Source organism: Lepidochelys kempii, chromosome 24, assembly GCF_965140265.1.
Source record: "Lepidochelys kempii isolate rLepKem1 chromosome 24, rLepKem1.hap2, whole genome shotgun sequence".
Lineage (NCBI taxonomy): Eukaryota > Metazoa > Chordata > Testudines > Cheloniidae > Lepidochelys > Lepidochelys kempii.
Genome location: NC_133279.1, coordinates 5,239,786 through 5,261,959, shown reverse-complemented (window position 1 = coordinate 5,261,959; position 22,174 = coordinate 5,239,786). Strand labels below are relative to the sequence as shown.

Here is a 22,174-nt window from a genome sequence, read left to right as displayed (position 1 = left end):
ACCACTTTGAGCAGCCCAGAACCGTGCTTCGACGGCCAGGCTGGTGTCAACCTTTCAAGGAGGATGGTGGTAAATTGGAGAAGGTTCAGAGGAGAGCCACAAGAATGATTAAAGGGTTAGAAAACAGGCCTTACAGCAATAAACTCTATTTATGCTTAAGAAAGAGGGTGAAGGGGTGATGTGATCAGTCTACAAAAGGGGAGAGTAACTGAACACTGGAAAAATTTACCAAGGGTCTTGGTGGATTCTCCATCACGGACCATTTTTAAAGCAAAACTGGATGTTTTCCTGAAGGAACTGCTCTGTTTTGGGGAAGTTCTCTGGCCTGTGTCATCCAGGAGATCAGACTAGATCAGCGGTTCTCAAACTGTGGGTCGTGACCCCATTTTAATTGGGTTACCAGGGCTAGCATTAGACTTTCTGGGGTCTGGGCTGAAGCCTGCGCCCCACTGCCCGGGGATGAAGCTGAAGCCTGAGGGCTTCAGTCCTGAGTGGCAGGGTTACGATTACAGGCCCCCTGCCTGGGGCTGAAGAACCCCTGGCCTAGATGATCACAATGGACCTTCTGGCCTTGGAATCTATGAAGCTACATCTCATCCCAGAGGTTGACACTTCTCTTCCACACAGCTGGGCATGGATGGCACCACGACCTGATACGTGGGCATCATTTCCTGCAGCATTGCTCACTCGACACAGGTCTCCTGTCCCAGTATCAGCCAAGCCTGATCCTATGTAGCAAGATCTAATGAAACCACAACTGGGGGAGTAGATGAACCACCAGCAGCCTGGAGGTCAGGGATAGGAATGTTACCATAGATTTCGTGGGCCAGATGCTACGCTGGCATAGCTACACGAAAGAAGTCGAGGGACTTATCATGGCTTCACACCAGCTGAGGATCTGAAGCCCAATTACGGAATCAGGAATTTTCTGCGTATGCGGGAAAAGGCAGAGTCTGGAGAACACAATCAAGCAGTTTGGCTAGACAATGCCCAGGCTGGCCCCCCGGGGCTGTTCACTTCCATAAATACAATGAGATCAAAGCAGGGGAAACGGTCTAAAACTGACCCGACTGCAGCCCAGCTAGGAAATAACATTTAGCCGGCCACTGGGAGAGGGAGTCTGACCAGTGATAAGGGGGAGGAAACCTGCATCCCAGATTTTCCAAAGGGGGTTTCGCAAAAAGAAAAGGAGGACTTGTGGCACCTTAGAGACTAACAAATTTACTTCAGCATAAGCTTTCGTGAGCTACAGCTCACTTCATCGGATGACGAAAGCTTATGCTCAGATAAATTTGTTAGTCTCTAAGGTGCCACAAGTACTCCTTTTCTTTTTGCGAATACAGACTAACACGGCTGCTACTCTGAAACCTGTCAAAGGGGGTTTGAGATTTTGGGTGCCCACCTTGAGATGTTCCGAATTGGCTAGATTTTCGGAGAACTGGTGCCCAGCACTTCCTTGGGAAAGTCACTTCCCTTCCCTGTGCCTCAGTTTCCCCAACTGTAAGATGGGGATCACGATCCTAAAATGCATTGAGATCTACTGATGAAAAGCATCAAAGAGAAGGTAGGGGCTGTGATGTGCTTTCAGCTCCAAGCAGAATGGGCCTGTGGACACCACCCCAATCCAGGCACCCAAAAGCCATAAAATAAAATGCAAAGACAGTCCCTCATCACGCACCAGGAGAGGAGGAAGGATGGCAGAAAACACCACACGCCAGCCCTTCTCATCCCATCTGCTGTAGCCGGAGCTGCTGCCAGCACTTCAGCCCACGTGGAACAGGCAATATTGATCGGGAACAGCCTTGAGCGGTGACGCGGGTTTCGCTGCCTACGCGGGGGACAGTCTCCTCTCTCAGTGCCTAGAAATGCACAAGCCAGGCTGGCAGGATCTGCCCATTGAACCGCCCCCAATGAAATGCCACCGTCTTCCATGGGAACCACACAGCAGCTCAGTAAGAGGAAGGGTGGGCTATTGGTTAAGACGGTGGGTTGGGACTCAGGAGATCTCTGGGCCTCAGTTCTCCCATCTGTGAAACGGGAAGAAGAATCCTCGGTCTGTCTTGCTATTTCGACTCTCAGCTCTTTGGGGTAGGGTCTGTCGCTCACCGTGCACTTACAGCACCTAGCACCAGGAGGCCCTGCTCTCAGTTGGGGCCTCTAAGCTCTACTCGAAATACAAACAATCGTCATCAGACTCGGGGGCCACGCAGCCCAGTCTCCTGGGCCCAACAGTGACCAGCCTGCCACTTCGGAGGAAGAGGCAAGAATCCTGATCCTCTGCGATAACCTGCCCCTGGGGAACATTTCTTCCTGATCCTATCAGAGGTTGCTCTGTGCCCTGAAGCATGAGGGTTTATAGCCCTGCTTGCTTATAGCCAGGTGTCCGTAGCATCCACAGCTGTCTTTTCCCGGTCCATATACACGGGCCGACCCAGCTAGGGGAGAGCAAGTTGCAGTCTCTCCTACCAGCAGTAGCAGAATCAAGGGAATGCCAAGCACACTTCTATTGCTGTGCTGGGACACCCAGCCAGTTTGGCAGAGCCGGTGGCTCGTCACGCGACCTGTGACTCTTGTAAACACAGGCCGCTCCACGATCGTGTTTCCAGCCAAGCCGCTTTTCTGATTTTCTGATTGTTTTGTGATTTGCAATGCGATGGACGCAGGCAGGTGCTAAGGGGTTGACAGAGAGCAGACCTTCCCCTCCCCGTGCCATGGGGCCAGGATCCTGGGGCAGTGTGGGGAACGAGAAATCTGTTTCTCTTCCCACGGGTGAGATCCTCTCTGAAGGGCGACAAAAGCTGTTTACCCCAGAGCTGGCAGCTGCTTTGCAGACAGATGTTGCAGACACAAGGCCCCGATTGAGCCCGCGGCCACGGCAGCTGTTGAGAACCAGCATGCCATCTAGGGTGGGAACAGCTGCGACCGTGGGACTCTGGAGGGGATTCGGGGAGCGGCCCCCACCAGGCCAAAACTGAAGTCACCAGCCCTTCTCCCAGGGGGCTAGTTCAGCTCCTATTTTATAACAAGGCTGCCATCTCAGGGCATTGGCGGTGCATACAGACCGTGCCGTGCCGTAGGATCTCGGCGCAGAGCCAATCAGACCTCAGCCCCGTGGCCAATCCCAGTCTAGATTCAGCTCCCAAGTCGCCTCTTCCCTTCCCACCTGGCCCGGTTGGGTGTTGCTCCCATTAGGCCTGGTGTCCAGGAGAGAGCTGCACCAGTTTAAACCCCAGCGTGAATTTAAACCCAGGCACCAGGGAACTTGCTGCTAGAAGCTGCTGCAGACAGCAGCCTGCATTGGGATGGCTGCCACCTGGCCGTACAGCCCTCTCGCTCTTTGTCTGTACCCCTCACTGCAGCCTTGGGGATGGGGGGAGCAGACAGGCGGTCCCGGCTCCACCCGTCACGGCCGGGGCAGACTAGACTGGCGGAGGTACAGACACATAACATACAAGATGCCCAATGACCGGACGTTGGATGGACTCCAGCAATGGATGGGAACGAGAGAGAAAGTTTGTTTATTAACCGCCACAAGGTCTCTGACCAACCCGGAGGAGGGGGAGCCGGTATCTGCCAACATTCCTGCCCAGCCACATGGCTGCAGCCTGTCTGCTCTTTCTTGGCACAGAGGAGCTGGATCTGTACTGGGCCGGTTGTAAATTAACCTGGTGCGGGTGAGGATTTAAAACAAGACCCGGAATCCGGCCCATGGTGGTAACGGCAGCGCGGGCTAGTGGGGAAGGTGCTGGGTTGGGAGTCGGGGTTCTCAGCTCTGCTGCTGACCTGCTCCGGGACCTTGGGAGAGTCACTTTTCCCTCTTTGCCTGCCTCATCTATTTACACCTTCCGCTTCGGGGCAGGGGGACGGGTCTCTCAGCGCCTAGCAGAGCAAGGGCTTGATCTCGGCTGGGTCCTCTAGGCACTATCATGGCCATAAAGGGATAGGATTTTCCAAAGGAACCTCGGGGCTCTCGGCACCCAGCTCCCCCTGAAATGCAAACCCTCGGCTCAGACCCAGCAAGCTCGTTTCCCGTAGGGCAAGGCAAGCACATGCGGTAACCGGCTCCCTGGGCAGCAGAAAGCGCCAATGCCCCACACAGCCCCCTTTAACCCTTTCGGGTCAGGGCTAATCTGCATCAGCAGGACAGCGATGGGGAAGCTCACTTTGCCACTGCTCTTGGGGGGGGGGGACAGCCAGACAGAGGGCGTCAATCTGTGGCCAGCCCTGATTTTGCTTCGGGGCTGGGGGGGGGGGGGGGGGGGGAAGAGAAGCCGAGTGGGAGTCACACCTGAAAGCAGAGCGGGGAGGGATTCCTCCCACCGGGTGACTCAGCGCGTTATCCCCAGGGAAGCCGTTCCATCTCCTCCCCCGCCCGCATGCCGGAGAACCAGACAGGAAATGAACAACTTTCTGTACATCTGTACCGTTCAGCTGGCAGCCAGGAGGGAATACCGGCAGCGCTCTCGCCTCCTCCGCACTAAGCCCCGTGAGACTGCAGGGCCGGTGAGCCTCAGGTACCCTGTGCAAAGCCAGGTAACTCTCGAGACAGCAGCACCTGGGGGCGGCAGGTTATAGGGACAGACAGCGCTGGGGGCTGGGCATGGGATCTCCTTATATACCAGATTGTCAGAGACAAGCCCAGGTCGCCAACGGCTTCCTCTTCCAGAGCACCTGGTAGCCCGCTCTCTGTATTGCGGTAGTGTCAGTCATGGACCAGGACCCCCACGGCGCTTGGTGCTGTACAAACAGAACGAAGAGACAGTCCCTGCCACAAAGGGGTTCTGAACCACGAACAGACCTCTTTCCAGGCACACCTACAATAATGATCCGGAGCCTGTATTTACGCCCCTTCGCCATCTGCCATCCCAACGCACCACAGTGACGGCATGGCTCACCACCGAAGTGCGTCCACCTCTGGGGCGCAATGCGGTAGCGGTTTAGCAGCCACACAGCAACATCTTGGGGTGCGTTCGGACAGGAAGAAAGCCTCCGATTGAAACTGCAGGGCAGAGGAGGGAACGCTGGAGTCAGATGAACGGAATGAGCCGAGCTAGAATCTGGGGCTAGCATCTCTTCTCTTGCGTAGAGGAACCTTTAATTATCAGCCTAAGTTTTAACATCTCCTTAAAAAAAAAAAAAGGAGCAAGATCCAAACACAAGCAAGCAGTAGGTCTGCATGCAACAGCTGCCCATATACCACAGTGATGGGCAGCAGTATTAAACTCTAAAATAGGTTAACTTATATAGGATGGCCCATGGGATCCCAGCAGGCTGCAAAGACATCCCGGGTGTGTCACATATGGGTTTCCCTGGACCATGGTAATCCGCTTTTCTTACCAAGCAGGCCGAGCAAGCCCTAACCTCAAACTTGCTCAGCTTCGATCCTGCAGCAGCAGGAAGGAAACACGCAGGGCTGATGCAATAGCTAGTTGCCCCCGTGGCATGCCACGAGCCTCCCATCAGAAAGAGACAGCAGAGAGCCAAACCACAAAACCCTTGGACAACCCAACTGCATACAGAGCGCACCCTCTTACTCTATAGCCAAGATGCGCGCACACAAGATCTGAACTCCTGCAGACACATTAGCCTGTACCCTATACCGCAAAAATCAACGCAAGGGCAGAACCCTGCCCTCAGACCTGCCTGGGTGTAGCCCCACGCCCTGAACGGAGCAGATCAGACCATAGGGTCGGCAGCAGGACTCCAAGTCACGAGCACATCCACCGTGCCAAACCCGGTTCTCCCAGGCTGCACACGAGGGATGGGACGCTCCTGACCAACTTCCCCACCCAAAGAAAGGCACCCCCCAGCCGTCTAGGGTTTAGCATCTCTGTTCAAAGGGCTGGAGAGCAGGGAAAAGGGGAAAGCAGAGTCTAGCCACCAAGCCCAGAGACTGAAAAAGAGAGCATTTGATATTTAAACAGCCTGATTAGTGAGTCAATGGGAGACAGCACCACTGGGAACAACCCTGCATCTCCAGTGAACTATGCCTCTCTTTTTTCTCATTCACCTAAATCCTTCAAGAACACCTGCAGCAACCTTAGTGGGCAATCACCCCCATTTCACAACATCAGCCAGGCAGCAGGTGGGGATTTCCCACCATGCATTGCAGTGTCCTCTGATGCAGGTATTGGCAACGGGACCCCAGGCTGAAATAACGCGCCCCACCCCCCATACAGGCAATCCCTGAGCCGCTTTCGAAAATGGGACTTTGGCTTTGAAGTCATGTCGTTGCTTTTGAAAATTGTACCCAGCGGCTACAGAGATCTGGATGGTGGAAACACCGAGGACGCATTCCTAGGTAGGAACTAGGCGTGAGAGGTGAAGTTAAAGGAAGAACGCGGGCAGGTTTCCTGATAATCAGCCTAACAGGGAGATCACCCGGCTGTGGAAAGTTCCCCCAAGGGGGGCATGATAGTTCCATCGCTCAGGGTCTTTACAACTAGCCTGGCCAAACACATATTTATCTGGCTCCCACCACCAGAGTATCCGAGCATCTCCCCATCTTTAATGTATTTATCCTCTCCTTATGGGGCAAGGCAGAGCTATTATCCCCATTGTACAGATGGCAAAACTGAGGCACAGAGCAGCTAAATGACTTGCCCAATGTCGCACAGAGAGTCTGTGGCAGAGCAGGGAATTGCATGCAGGTCTCCCAAGTCCCAGGCTAGTATCCTAACCACTGGACCACTCTTCCTTGGCAAAGAGCATGTGCTGTAGGGAACAATCCTGCCCTGGCTGGAGCTGGATTGGGCGTGCTGAGGAATTCTGCTTTCCTGAGAGAAAGAAGCACTTTTAAACTCAATGAGGAAGAAACTTCAGCTTCTGAATGAAATCTCTGCTCCCCCTCGCCATACGCCACGAGCATCCCGCCCACTGATATCGAAAGGCATCGTGTTAACAAGACACAGCGAGGAGATAGAATTTCATTCTCACTCCCGGCCACAGCTGGGATTTGCCTGTTGGCTGGAGTCCGGGCAGGGCCTGTACGCACAGAGCCACAAGCTTTATTTATAAGCCATCCCATACACGAATTTAGCTCAGGGACTGATCCTTTGAAAAGCAGCGAAACCCAGCCGGAATCCAGTGCAGGCAAAACCCACCCCCAGCCATAGGACTCCCCGCTCATCCACGGCCCTCTGGCCCGACCACACACACAGACACTAGGCTGTCCTTGAGGATTTGGAGAACAAGCAGTTGCACGATCCTTCGACTGAACTTAGAGTCAAGTCCCCAGCTGGTGTCTGTCAAAGCAGATCCACTGGAGTCAATGGGCCAGACCCCCCCACGGTGCGTATCAGTTTCATGCCAGTGACTCCACTAAGCCATGTCTACACTAGCAGCTCGTTACTGGTGCAGCTGTCCTGGAGTACTCTACTGGCAACGTAGTCTTCGGGTGGACGCAACCGTACGACACCTTTAGCTTTGTAGGAGGTCTAGTGAAACCACCTCCCGTGAGCGAACAGTTATACTGGTAAAAGCACAGCCAGGATCACTGCGTCTACATGGGGTGCTTATGCCGGCACAGCTCTCTCCATCGGGCATCACCTCCTCACCCGCCCTGACAGACACAGCTGGGCCGGCGACAGCTGTTGTGTAGACATAACTGACGTCGCCCAGGCTTTCTCCTGGAGAAAATCTCACCCTAGAGCAAAGATTTTCACATGCTGCGTCTCGCACCTCCCCCGCGCGGCCGATAAAAATCGACTAACAGAGCAGAACCGGGGAGCTTCCCCCAGCTATTCACGTATCAGGAGCGATTCTGGCGTAAAGAACTGCGCTAGGTCCCCATAACACAGAGAGCACAGGACATACTCAATTGATGAGGCAATGCAATGAACTGGAGTAGTTAACGCACCAAACCCTCCTAGAGCTAGATCAGGACCATGTGTACAACTAAGGTGCATATAAGAAGGTAATGCAGTTCAACCGAGCAGTATCCATCACAGTTTGTCTCCTCGGTGCCCTAAAATCTCTCTCCCGTCCTGCACCGTGAATCCCACTGACCACCACTGATCTCTTGTGCCAGCTGCACACTTGTCTACAGGCTATGTGGGACTTTACGGCCCCCCCATGGACAGCACACTCCTGCATCCAGATATAGGTGTGCACACACAGAAATGCCCTCTCTCATTCTAACACCGATTCTCTTGCTCTCCATCAACCCAGTTATGGCCTTTCATGGGTAGTAGCCAGGGGCGTGTCAAGCCAGCCACCTCCTGCTGCGGGAAGGAGGGTTTTACTCTCCCTCAGGAGTGGATCGTGTTTTCCCTGCTCCGGGGCAGCTCGTGATGCAGTGAGATGGGCAGGAGGTTGCAATCGAGTTGTGGGGGCTGAGATAGAGAAGCTGGACGGGAGGGTGATGGGGGCAGACAGCGGAGATAGAGGAGATCATGAGGCTTGATATGGGGAGGCAGGAGAGGCCTGGGGAGCTGGAGGTAGGAAGGAGACGGGGATGAATGAAGCAGAGACTTGGGGTGACAGGGGGCAGAGACAGAGCAGCACCTGGAAGACGTGGATGGGAACATGGGTAGGTGAGAGGAGCTGGTGGGTCAATGAGGAGGCGCACACGAGTGGCAGGTGCAGATGGGTAAGGGGGGAGCAGGGGGGGTCAGGGCTGGAGAACAAGTCGCTCGCCAACGCGCGGCTACTCACTGGGGCAGATGAGCGCCTCCTTGGCCGTGATGCTCTTGTTGCAGGCGAAGCACATGGTCATGCCCGAGACGTTGATGGTGGTGAAGAGGTGCCCATTGGTGTAGCGGGCGTCCTTCTCCTTGCCCTCTTTCATCTTCTCTTTCTCTTTGTTCTGTTGGCCGACAGAGAGAGAGAGAGTTAAAGCCTCAGCTCCACAGAGGGGGACCCCCGCCCGCCCGAGAACGGGACGACCACCCGAGAAGCCTCTCACCCGGGAGGCCCTCCCTACAGCGTGTGCCTTCCCGACAGTCCCTCCCTCAGCCAGTCGCTTTGTGTTCCAGCTCATGGTGCCAACCGAGGGGATCCAGGTATTAAACCCGGCCCGTGCTCCAGGAAGATCGGCCGATGCTGCGAACAGATGCAGGGAAGGGGTTTTATTGGGTCACCAGACCCCAGCTGATGTCACATCCAGCAGGATAGTCACACCAGGATGGGGTGAAAGGGGGGTGAGGGGTGGGGCTAGAAAAGCCAGCCAGATCCACGTGACTCCACGGCACGGCGATCTTAGGAGGGAGAAAGTGCATGGAGTAGAATGGGAGAAGACACCCAGTTATTTCAAATCCCCTGTACTTCCCTGTTTCCGATAACCATGACAACCATGTGTCTGCTTAAGAAATACACCCCCACCCCCACCCCGCCGTGGATGCCTCACGCCATAGAGCAGCACAGAACCGGGTGTGATGGGACAGCCCAAGGGAAGATATACACCCGTTATTCCTGTAGAATGGAGGGGCCGAGTTACCCTGTGTAAAATGGGGCAGGAGGAATTGGATTTGGATGCTCAACAAAGAAAGGACCCCCCCCACACAAAAACAACCAAACACTGTGCAGTGAGTCTCCTAGTGATGCTTTAAAGATTTATCTGGTGCCTTTCATATCCCACAGGGTCCCCAGGCAGGGTGCTCCTGAAATGCAGCCACCTCTGGGGTGGAAGACAGAAGCCAATCATTACTCGGGATAAATGGACATCTCAGTGTGGGCTGTGAAAAAGCATCCGGAGCTTTCAGACTCAGCCAAGAGACCACAGACAGTCCGTTGTATGGGTCACATTTTATCTGCCCAACCAAGGGCTGAACTGATCCCACAGAGATTCAGACAGGCGGCATTTCAAACCCGACACTTATGCCGCAAAGCTAGTCAGCAAAGCCTTCCATTACTGCAGTGTTCAGGCCAGGACTCTCAAAGACGGCACGTGACAACAATGGGCAGCACAGATGGGGAGCCAGAGAGAGCCAGAGGGTCTGTCTGCGTCCCCCAGTCCCACTAAAAAAAAAAAAAAAAAAAAAATCATCAATCCTCCTTCACACAGGCGAGTCTCATCTTACGCGCATTTAACAATGTGCGAATGCAGCTCTGTGCGGTCAGCAAAAACAAAAAAAGAAGAGAAAAACAATTTAAATCCTGTACCTGTAGTGTGGGCGATTCCGCCCGCCATGACACTCAATGTAATTTTGACTGTACGCGATTTTCGCTTTACACGCTGACTGCGGAACGTCACCCCAGCGTAAGAGGAGACTCGCCTGTACTAATTATACCAGAGACCTGGGCCTTCTCTACCACGCACGGGACGCTACAGCCTGCAGGCAAAACGACTCACGGCCCCTGAGATGGCCAGTGGCCAAGCTGGGCATAGAATCCAGGAGTCCTGACTCCCAGCCCCCTGCTCTAGCCACTAGACCACAGTCCCTCCCCAGAGCTAGGAACAGAACCCAGGAGTCCTGACTCCCAGGTCCGCTGCTGCTGCTGCGCATTCAAGCACTGGTTTAAAGTTTTCACTCCTACTCCCCGGAGTTCAGTTTCGATACAGGCGATGAATTTAGTGATTTTTCCCGAATCCGGGTGCCATTTTATTTGAACTGAACCAGGCATCTCCACCCTTGCCGCAACACCCACCCCGGCCTTCGCGTGTGTGGCCTGGAGGTTTGAAGAAGACAAACCCTACAAAGATTAGAAGCTGCCATGGGGTAAGGATCTAGCCCCCACCGCTGGACTGGCAACAGGCAGCAGGTTGTCATGGCACCCTCCTTTCAGAAAGAGGAAGTCAGCTGGTCACTTCCTGTTACAAAGTTCTGAGTAATCCTAATCCTGGCTATTTCTGACTTTGAGTTAGCTTCGCATCACGTGTCTTGGTGAGAGAAAACAGACTGTCGTCCCCCCACCTCCAAAGCTGCAAATTATTTATATTACAGAAGCACCTAGAGCCTCCAGTGAGAGCCGGGACCCATGGTGCTAGGTGCTGTACAGATTCACGGCAAGCGACAATCCAAAGGGTTGAGAGTTTAAAGAGACAGGACAGAAAGGGCAGGAGGGGAAACTGAGGCACAGAAAGGGGAAGTGACTTGTCCAGGGCTGCCCATCAGGTCAGTGGCAGAGCGGAGAATAGAACCCTGGTCTCCTAACTCCGAACCCAGGGCCCTAATCTCTAAACTATGCTGCCTACTATAATGCTGGTGTTTTGTCACTAATGCCGGTCTAATTTAGATTCCCAAATAAGCAGGGAACTGCTCTTGTGTGTCCATAACATGCCCCACACACCAGCAGCTCTCTGTAGAAGAGGAGCGAGATTTTGCCTTTACAGAGCACCTTTCACTCAAGGATCTCAAAGCACTGGAAGAGACACTTATCAGCAAGCTGGGCGACAGAGCAGACTCTGAGCAGAACCTGCAGGAGGACAGAATCCCAAGCAATCACTGACCTCTCCTTTTCCTAAACTCTTCAAGCATCAGCATTCACCTCTGATCCAAGCGATGGGGTTGTCCAAAGTAACAGGGCTCAGCAAAGGATATTTTGCACCAAACAGACCTCACCCAGCAGAGCCCAAATACAGAGCCAGAATAGCTTCAAAGTGGGGACCAGCCCACCACAATTCTAAACTTCCAGTAGGATCATTGTTTGGAAAGGGTTTCCATCCCCTAATAATTCCCTGCAGCCCCGCATCCTGTCTCTAAACCTCTATCAAATCCACCATGGTGCAGAAATGCAAGAGTCTTAAAAATAGCAGGCCGGATCCTCCACTGGCGTAAACTGGAGCTACACTGATTTACACCAGCTAAGGATGTGGCTCACCCCCCTCGGCAAATAGGCAGCCAACTCAACCAGCTTGGCCAGCGGGTTAATGCAAGCTGCACCGTCTCTTAGCACCCTCTGATCTGGCAAGATAGCAAATCGGCAGAGAGAAGAGCTTAAAATTGACAATTTCGGAGGGAAATTGGCAAGATCAGAGAGCAGGAGCCTTGTTGCTTTCAATCCCACAGGCAGGAACAGAAGGTTGGTGGGTGACTTGGCTCTAACCATTCAAAATCTCACCCCCTCTGTTGCTCAGGCTTCCCGAGAATCCGGGAGGGGAGGTGCCCCAAAGGAGTCAGCAGATGAATTTTCTACTCATTTCCGCCGCTGACAATATGGGGCATCAAGCTCTCACCCTCCAGGGCACGGGCCTTCTCCTGCAGGGGTCAGGAAGGAATTCCTGACCCAACTCCCATGCAAAATTAAGATCACGGTAAGGATGTGCTGCCTTCCTCCAAGACATCGGGTACTGGAGTAAGACAGACCAGTGGGCTCACTGGATACCCAACATCCTAGAGCAAAGGAAGAGTGTATGCAGGGGTATGCAGAGTGGTGAAGTCTGACCCACAGGATTTAATCGTTAAAAGTCTTCCCCATTTAAAGGAGATTATAAAGCCAGAAGTGGGGGTGGAGAGGAAGAAGAGGCATCCAACCCTGGGAGCCCACGAGCGCTGTTTTCACTGTATACAGAAACACCCTCCCCCTCCCGCACACACACACAAACACAGAAATGTGTATACAGCTGCTCTTCTGTAATACAAGCCACAGATAGAGCCACTCGGTCCCCTCCCCTGTTGCTGGATTCAGTTCTGCTTTGTGTTCCCCAAGACACTGATTTGATAAGCCCAGCAACGGAGGGGTCACGGTTGCTGGAAAGTAGGCATTTTCCTGACAGCTCTCCTCCGATAAACAGATGGTGTTTCCTTCTCCTAGCCAGGTTAGTCCCTGGGGGGGGGGGGGGTGGGAAATGAAGAGCACAGCTTAGATTATCAGACAGAATGGGGGTCATAAACCCTGTACTTCTCCTGCCTTCCAACCACCATTCAGACACAGCGACTGACTGACTACCAGACTCACCGATGGTGCAAAGAGCAGCTGAGATGACACAGAGGAATCACACCTATTTACCTGACCTTGCTTTGGTCCAACAGAGCTGACAACCTGGGTGCCGGGAGAAGAGAAGTGGCAGGTAACCCAGCACGAGTTTTTGGCTGGGGTGAAGAGAGGAAAATGGACTAGATCTTGTCCCTGCAGCAGGGCTGACTCAATCCACTTGGTTCCCCATCCACCAACCATCCATATTCAACTCCTGTCTCTTGCATATACACCCCCCAACACGCACTGTGCCCCCTTCAGAGATTCCCATTGGATACAAACACCGGGGCCAAGGCAGACAGCTATGCTAAGAGGACAGGAATGTGACTGGGCTGGGTGGAAGGTTAAAACAGCTCTGCAGGGAGGAGGAAGATCTCCCCCTCCACACGCAGGGCATGCGGTCCTGCATAGCAATGCAACATCTGGTTAAAGTCATACACCCCCAAGATGCATCAGGAAGGGGGGGGGGAGAGAACACCGCAGGGGATTTAGCCGAGAGGTGGGGGAAGGGGCCGTGGAGACAGTTCTTAGAGTGGGGGACGGTACCAGGCAGGGATCGCTTGGCTGGCTCTACACGGGAGAGCGCTTTAAGGGGAGAGTTGCCCGTTTTCACGCAGCACTCCCAGCCTTGGTCCGAGGGGGGCAATGGGAGGACAACGGGGTGCTGGGTGAACCCCCCTGCTGTTTGCTTTGTACGATTCCTCGGCTCCAAGCACAAAGCAGCAATGGCCAAGTGGGGCATCGCTGCTGGGCGCCACAGGGCCGGACATCCACCACGAGTCACCCCACGCTGCGCCAAGAGATCAGCGCTGCAGAGCTAAGCCAATAGGTCGGGCTTGGTGTGCGGGCGGTGGCCTGCGAGATACAGGAGGTCAGAGTAGAGGATCTGGTCCCTTCTGACTCTAATAGGATTCAGAGCCCTTTTCTCTTCCTCCCGGGCACGCCCATACAGCAGCTGATTGGGTGCCAGGCTGTTGCCCGCTCTACCCCACAGCCTCCCCCAGGCAGGCACGTCATCCTCACGCAGCCGGGGGCGTCCAGCTGGAGAGATCCCCCAGGGGACAGGACAGGAGCAAGCGCCCACCAGAAAGAAGCTGCACACCCAGCCTGTAAATCAACAGCCTACTTTGCACCAGAGGCCCATAGGCTAGGGAGGCACGGCCCAGGCAGAAAGGAACTCACCCACTCTCCGCAGAGCAGCCTCTCTGCCCCGCAGCCATCACTGAACGGGGAGCAGAAACAGCAGAGCCCCGAAACAGGGGAGCAGAAACAGCAGAGGCCTGGTCCAGAGAGCCCCGAACCACAAAGCATCCTCCCCTGGTGACTGGCAACAGGGGCTCCCTGCCAGCTGGAGAAGCTGCCAGGCTAGGAACAGGGCGGGTGGCAGGGGCCCTGGGCACATCATCAAGCCATTGTCCTGGGATTTATTTGTTCCTGGCACTGTTGTTTCTCTTTTTTTTTTTTTTATTTAAAGGGACCCCCACCGCACACATGCAGGCTGGGCTTAAATGGAAAGGGACCCACTTTGGGGGCCAGGGCTTCTAATTCTTGCATTACCATCCCCACAAGTGAAACTGCCCCCAGACACAAATTGGGGGTAATTTATCCTCACGGAGCCAGGCTCAGCTAATCTGGAGTTACCCCCCCTAGATTGCTGGCCTCGGTCACTCTGTTCCTGTGCTGGGGCAGCAGGGGCATTAAGACAACATATTCCATAGTCATGCAGGACCCTGCCCCAGCATAAAATTACAGCAACCCCAGGGTTGCCCTAGTTTACGCTCTGGTGCCTCATGGACCCTGGGAAGCAGATAATACCTACAGCACAGCGCACCCTGGCCACACCCCCATCATCTGCCGGGGCAAAGTCCTTACCCCAGCTCTACGCTGCGCAGGAAGGATTCTCAAGGGGCTGTTTCCATCAGATTTAAGGCCCCTTCATGCTGCCAGAGGGCAGCAGGAAAATGAGGCCCAATGGATTTACCGCAAATTCACAGTGGCGTAACAGAGATCAGAATCCAGCTCCCTTCCCCCTGGTGGAAAATCCCGGCGGCAGGAGGACTAGAAAGGCAACCCTCACCCTTGGGAGCAGAGACAGGGCTGGGAATCCATATTGAGAAGCCAGGTATGAGCCCCGTACATAAAACGAACTCTTCCACGCCGCATCTGGAAAGCAGAGATTTGCACGCCTTGCTCGGCAAACTCGATCCATCATTAAAAGCTACCGATAAGAGAAATTCCATGGCATGCAAGAGACCAGAATCTCTGCCCAGCTTCAGAGCTCTCAGGATTTCAAAGGATGAAAAACCTGCTTCCCTGAAAGACACCATCCTTGGAAAACAACAATCTCTGCAGTAGCCCCAGAAATCCTCAGCCGCAGGGCATGCCGGGGGACGTTATCTTGTTCTGAAGTTCTCTAGCCCCTTCCGTCAAAGGATCTCAAAGCACTTCACAAACACCAATGCATCTACCTGGGAGATGAGGCAGACGATATTGACCCATCTGGCAGATGCTAACAACACTTCCCTACATTACAGGTGTGTGTGAGGAGGATACAACACATTAAAGATTGTGCGGTGCCCGATACAGTGGTGATGGGACCCGTCAATACTTCAGATTAAGAGATGGGGTTGCCCGTACAAATCCAGATGAGGGACTGGCCTGCACAAGTTTATGGCACCTTTATACCGGCATCCCCAGTAGGGATGGTAAACAAACAACCCCCCCCACCCCAAAAATCAGGCCCCTAACCAAAGTTGTTATCTTGGTTCACCAAAAAAAAAAAAAAGGGATTTAGAGCTGGTCCAAACCAGCAGGGTTTCCCCTTTTTTTCCCATTGAAAAAGAATTTAAACAAAACAGGGCATGGAAGACTATCTCAATGTTCCACAAAAACATCAATTTCTTTGACATTTGGGGGGGAGGGGTGACAGGGGAGGAGAAAGAGATTTAAGACACGCTTTTTTTTTAAACTGGAAAAAGGTGAGGGAAGGTTCCTTTTATTATTAAAATGTGGTCCTTCCCCCCCGCCACACAAAGTTTAATTTAAAAATCAAAAACCAGTTGTATGGGGGGGGAGGGGGGAATCTTTTCCCTACAAAAAGTATTTTTGTGGAATATCCTCACTCTCTCCTCTGAGTGCCAGGGATAGAACCCCTTTGGCTGCTCAGCGGGAACGAGTTTGCAAGGTCTCAGCCAGTTTCGGAAGCATCTATCATTGAACCAACAGTAACAATCAGCTCGGACCAAGCCCCCTCACGGAGTCTGATCGCAGAATCAGTTCTCCATGCTCCAGTCACCCGGAATGTACAGTCACCGCTTAGCAGTGAGTAAGAGGCCTGCAGCACCTTCCCAGCAGCCAGTGGTTTTTGTTCCAGACAGAAAAAACAGGATCCTCCTCTTGCTTATGTGAGAGAGACCCAGTTCTCTAGAATAATAATCCCTCGCTCGTAGACGTCTCCTCAGCACATCTACAAAGGAGGTCAGTGTCATTATCACCATTTTACAGAGGGGGAAACTGAGGCACAGAGTGGGAAAGTGACTTGCCCAAGTTCACCCAGCAGGTTAGTGGCAGGGCAGAGAACAGAACCCTGATCTTCCGAGTCCCTGTCCTGTGTTCCATCCACCAGGCCACATTGCCTCCTCAAGACTTACTTGAGACACAAACTTCAAGGGTCTGACCGTAAGCAGTCATTCAGGGTCCCCCCAGAACAGGGTTATGTGGGCAATTCTTCGCTTCTGCTTAGGTTGCTGTGCAGGGGTTAAGCAGCTGCCCCGTTCCACCCCAGAAGGGATTGTATTTCAGCAGCAGTTAGAGCACTCCCTGTAGAGCATTGCTGTATGGATTTTAATCGCCGCTCTGCTCTTCCCCAGAAGCAGCTGCACTGCAGCAATGGAGACAGTTCGTCTATCAGTCCAGAAGGCTGCTTATTCCCACCTCGTGATGGCACAGGCTGGCTGCAACATCAGCATGGCAAAGTGGGGGTGGCTATAACATGAAAGGAGGAATAAGCACCAGGAGTGGGTGAAATCCCTAAAAGGCAAATAATAAAGATTTTACTCCTCTTGAGGGATTTTAAACATTTATATTACAGTAGGAACTGCCACGTTGGGAGCCTCAGCATGACATATCAAGAGGATAGTCCTTGCTCCAAACAGCTCACCCTGCGAGACCAACTCCCCCCGCGAGTCCAGCGGCATCTCTGTTTTACAGACAGGAAAGCAGAGTCAGAGGCGGGGGAGGCCCCTTGCTTACATCTGGAGCACCGCAGGCATCCTGACTCCCAGGCTTCAGCTAGACACTTCTTCCTCCAAGCGGGGAGAAGATCAGGTTATGCAGAGCCAAATGGGTGCAAAGCCGAACCCCTGGCCAGGTTTGCCAGGAGGGGCTGGACACCTGGCTCCATGCCCCAAAGCTGCTCATTCGAATCCCCCTCCTCAGCGATCCTTCCCTCACCCCTGCTGCTCTTAAGAGGGCTGGGGGAGAAAGCAACAGGACCTAGTCCACCCCGCACCCTCCGAAACTGTCTTCTTCCTCATGCCATGTGCTCTCCTCCAGGCCCCGCATGCACGGTTAAACCGCTACCGACAGACAACTATGGAATCAAAGCCAGCAGCCAGCCTCCAGCCCTGGGATGGATAGATCCTTCTCTGCCACATACAATCCACAGGCAGCTGGCTGCCGGGCCCTCTCTGTCAGCTCTCTTCCCCGCGACTAGCAGAACTTTGTAGCTATTTCACGCTTCTGGGTTCCGCCCGTGCTACTGGGAAAGGAGCCAGCCAGGCGAGGCTGGAGACTTCGGTGCACTGGTGATCAGAGATTTTCCACTCACTTTCTCACTGCTCCCAAATTCCGGCGCCGAGCTGATCGCAGCCTTCGTAACTCAGCTAAATAAAGAAACACTCACCCAATCAGAGGGGGTTTTTTGGCTCTGGTTTGGGGTTAACACCGTGAAGTTTATACCCAGCTCCCTCAGAAGAGGGAAATGATTCAGCCCATGCGGCCTGAGCATTTGGGTTTGTAATGAAACTTGTAAGCGGGGCGCTTTGGCGGGTTTGAGGTCAGGTGGTTAAAGCAGGGTTCTGTTTTACAGGGTTGTTCATGGTAGCAAGACTCACAAGCGTAAGTGTCTACAAGGTCAGGAGAGCTTGGAATATGGCCCAGGGATATTGACTCCCTGGCTCCTGCTCTAGCCACTACACCTCGCTCCCCTTCCTAGCTCTACTTCAACTACTAGACAACACTGCCTGACAACTCTACCACTAACTAAAATGCACGGAAAGCTTGCCCCTCACCCCGAACCTTAAAAACAACAGGGTTGTGGGAAGTTGGACTACTGGGATCTATCCCCAGTTCTGAGAGGAGAGTATGATTTTGTAACAGGTGTGGGGGGAGCAGAGATCAAGACTCCACACAAACCTCCAGTGCAAGCTTTCACCTCCGTGCCTCAGTTTACCCATTTGTACAATGGGGGAAATCACACACACACACACCCCAGCATTGTGATGGTTAATTCATCTGTCTCAGTGCCTTGGATGAAAGAGGCAAAGGGAGCAGAGATCACTGAGGGTCTGAAAGCTGTGGGCACAGGGGTCGGGTACAGATCAGAGACCGAACGGTGAGGGGCAAGAACTCCGGACTGGAACAAACACTAAGGGAGGTGGAGAGGGAGGACAAGGACTGACAGTCTCTGCAGCCATTTGTCTCTCTGAACAATAGCTCAGGCCGTGCTGTGACCTCTTGGCCGTTCCAGGCACACATGGGACTGGGCAGACGTTTCGAGTGAGAAGCAGCCACCTCGGCAGGACAGAGCCACCACGCTGAGAACAGAAGTCACTCGCTGCCTCTTTTCTATCCCTAGCTCTGACCTCGATGGGCGCTATGGGTGTTCAGCCCCTCTGGAAGCCAGCTGCTGTGAGTGCCCGGCAACCCAGCCAACCCCACGTTAGCAGCCGCGTCTGAAAAAAATCCAGCCCGTGGTGCCTCAGTTTCCCTCTCCTCAAGCTGAAAGCAGAGTTGCGAGTGCTGAACTTGGCTTGGTGAAGTGCAGCGGAGCGTGGGCAGGATCATCGCTCGGGGGCAGCAGGTGAGCAGTTGCAGGTTTGGCTGGCAGACAAGCCCAACTGGACAGATCAGCATCCCTGGATTATTATAGTGCCCAGAGCCCAACTTGGAGAAACAAATTCCACAGGTTCCAACTGATCTGATTCAGTGTATAATACAATAGCCAGAGGCGGCTGGAGCAGAGGAGACGCATACTGGGGAGGCAGAGAGGCAAATGCAAGGGGTGAGCAGCGCCCGTGGAGTGGCTAGGAGACTGGGAGCCTGGACACCTGGTTCTGATTCCCACTCTTGAGGAAGTGCAGTACAGTGGCAAGATCAGGTGACTAGGAGTCAACCTAGTTTCTAGGTTCCCATCTCCAAGGCCTGATCTCAGACACCAACAGGCTGCTGTTACCTTGAATAGAGCTACCGGACTAATCCTGTTCAGCAAAGCGCAGGGGGAGGTGTGAGACAGGTAGGAGGCGGCAAGACATTCAACCCACTTCACCTCCTCAGTCTCGCAACACCCTGGCAGGGGACCGGGCGGGTTTCCTCTTGCCCATTAGGTGTCAGGATGCGGGCGACTCCGAACGTGCTGGTACATTTCCACAGCTCTCGCTTGTGTCATCCTGCCCCTGGGAAGCCGTTCCGGGGCGCAGTCATCCGAACAAAGCACAGCTCGTGCACACAAGGAGTCCTTGCTTGTGTGCACGTGTCTTGCCTCCTTCCTGCATCCAGCTGTGGGCTGGATGAGGCCCTACCTATTCAGCCCAGCTAGGGGAGACCGCGCGGTCTAGAGCTCTGGACTGGGTTCTACTCCCAGCTCTGCCACTGGGTAACTCTGGGCAAGTCATTGAGCCCCTGCTTCTCCTCCCACCTGTAGTCTTGTAGATTGTGCTTTGGGGCAGGGGCGGTCTCTCACCAGGTGCACGTACAGCACCTAACGCAATGGGCCCAGATGTCAGCTGGGGCCCTCTTGGGGCTGCTGTAATATAAGCCATAAAGAGCAGCAAATTATTCGGCTGGTTGTCCCCAGAGTAAGCAGCCCTCATGGTCAAGACTGAGGCTCATCCAATATCATGCAGGGAGTCAGGGGCACAAGAGGAGCCTCCAGTTGAATCATAGAATATCAGGGTTGGAAGGGACCTCAGGAGGTCATGTAGTCCAACCCCCTGCTCAAAGCAGGACCAGTCCCCAATGTTTACCCCAGATCCCTAAATGGCCCCCTCAAGGACTGAACTCACAACTCTGGGTTTATCAGGCCAATGCTCAAACAGTTCATCAGGGCCACAGATCTGATTGTCCTTTCAATAGCTTCAGGTTTTCACAGGGTGGGGTGGAGGCCCCCAGGTAACCTTTTGGTTTTGACAAATAAAAAATTTCTAAAAAAAAAAAAGTGTTGAAAAAAAGTTGGATGGAAACTTTGACCCCCTCTAGTCCTGATTTTCAGAAGGGCGCCTGTCAAACACCTTCTGAAATCAGGCCTGATCTGCCAATGAAAGTTGCACTCCTAGCTATAGTGGTTAGGGGTGGGATTGTTTTTTTTTTTTTAAATGAACACAGGTATCCTGGTACAAGCCCTCGCGCTGATGTAAACCAGCACACGTTAAGCAGTGCAACCTGTGTATAGACCAGGACTGAGGTGTCTCAAGCTAGTCCCCCCACCCCAAAAGTCACTAGTCCCCTTTGGAAAAATCTTAGCCACGTTTCACTTTTTAACCCATCAGTTGTCACAGCCAAGCTCCCCTCTCCCTGCCCCCATGCCGCTACAGGCAACACCCTCCAATAGCAACCCAGCATGGAGCAGGGGGAAATCCACTGCCACAAAACGTTAACCTCCAGCTTCGAAGGAGTTAACAGGAAGAGACAAAGAGGGTCAGAAAAAGCTAGAAACAAATGAACCTCCATGGCTGGCTCCCTACTTTAGCAAATCCCAAAGGAGGAGGCGTCTGCTGCTCGAGAGAGCCCATCTTCCCCCAAAGAGGTGTCAGATCCTTCAGCCTTTATCCGTGCAACAAGAACCGGCCATAGCCATTTCAAAGGGGGCCATTGTTCCAGAGGTAGGGACAGGTGGTCTCTCTGCACAACTTGACTGGCCGGTAAGCCAACCGGAGCATAATGACAACAGCCGGGATGCGAGACGCTGCTGACAGATCTCAATATTCCTCGCCATTTCAGGGTTGTTTATTCATGGATTTTAACCGGTGGGACCAGTATAGTGGAGCAGCAGCTCTGCTGGGAAGATTGAGAGTTGCTTACTGCCCTAAAATCCACACACCACCTCAGATTGTCTTGCAAATTACTGTGCCTCATGGGGATCCGGTGGAGGGTTAGCGGACCAAATTTTGGGTGTCTCAAACAAGTGGCTCTGAGATAAAGCTCCCCTAAAAATCACGTGACAGCGTCTAGCCTGACCAGTGTATAGCACAAGCCAGAGAACCCACCCCAGTGATTCCTGCAGGCAGGTGGGTTTTTAAGATCCTATTTCTAGCGATGGGACCAAACTGCAATTTGTAAGTTACAGCTGAAGCTGATCAAACAGAGGCAGTGCTGCGGACTCCCAAGACTTATTGGGAGTCTTGCAATTGACAGTGACTTTTTTTTTCTTAAAGCCCCAGCTCCTGGAGTCAAGTGATGATGCAAGAATCTCAGCATTTGTTTAAAAAAGGGAAAAGTTTCTAGACTGCAAAGAAAACTTGAAAACATAATCACTCAAACCTGAAGTCCAATAAAAAAAAAAAAGACACCCCTCTTTTAAAAGAGAGAGAGAACCTTATGATTTTTAAATGAAGTCTCACAACTTTGGGGGGCTTGAAATGTTTTGGGTCAGTAATAGGGTGCATGCTTCCAGTGCCTAGCACACCAGGGCTCTGGTCTCAGTTGGCCACTGAAATAATACCAATGAATAACAAGTTTCCCCCCCCGCAATTTAGATTATTTCACCCCCTCTCCAGAGGATATTTTGCTCCTTATCACCTTCCCCAGACATGCCTGTAACACAACAGCACAGCCGCTCTCCAGTTCCACTCCCGGCAGAACAAAGCAATCTTTCAAATGCCCAGTTCCTTCCTCCCCTTAACTTTGCAACAAAAGATGCCCTCAAACCCAAACACGCAGGGAGACGCCGGCAGAGTTTAAGGGGCGGGAGATCAAGCCAAGGCAGAGTTTGACCAGCAGTACAACGAGCTCCTTTCAGACAGGAGATGAAAGCAGGGGTGCTAGCCTCCGAATCACAGGTTCCCCATTCAGCCCTCATGACTTCACCTTTCCAGCAAGACCC

The 22,174-nt window shown here is 53.2% G+C and overlaps 1 protein-coding gene across 5 annotated transcripts in view; it reads right to left on the bottom strand.

Annotated features, from left to right (window-relative positions):
• Positions 1-22,174, bottom strand: part of ARHGEF2 (Rho/Rac guanine nucleotide exchange factor 2) — a 130,337-nt gene that overhangs the window by 31,732 nt on the left and 76,431 nt on the right. For 4 of the 5 annotated variants that reach the window (XM_073322498.1, XM_073322499.1, XM_073322502.1 and 1 more), the window contains one exon: positions 8,656-8,806. In XM_073322498.1, coding sequence (XP_073178599.1) covers positions 8,656-8,806 — 151 coding nt within the window. Of the gene's footprint in view, positions 1-8,655; positions 8,807-8,905; positions 9,356-22,174 lie in introns of those variants that run through there. The other variant, XM_073322500.1, reaches the window with a different exon arrangement.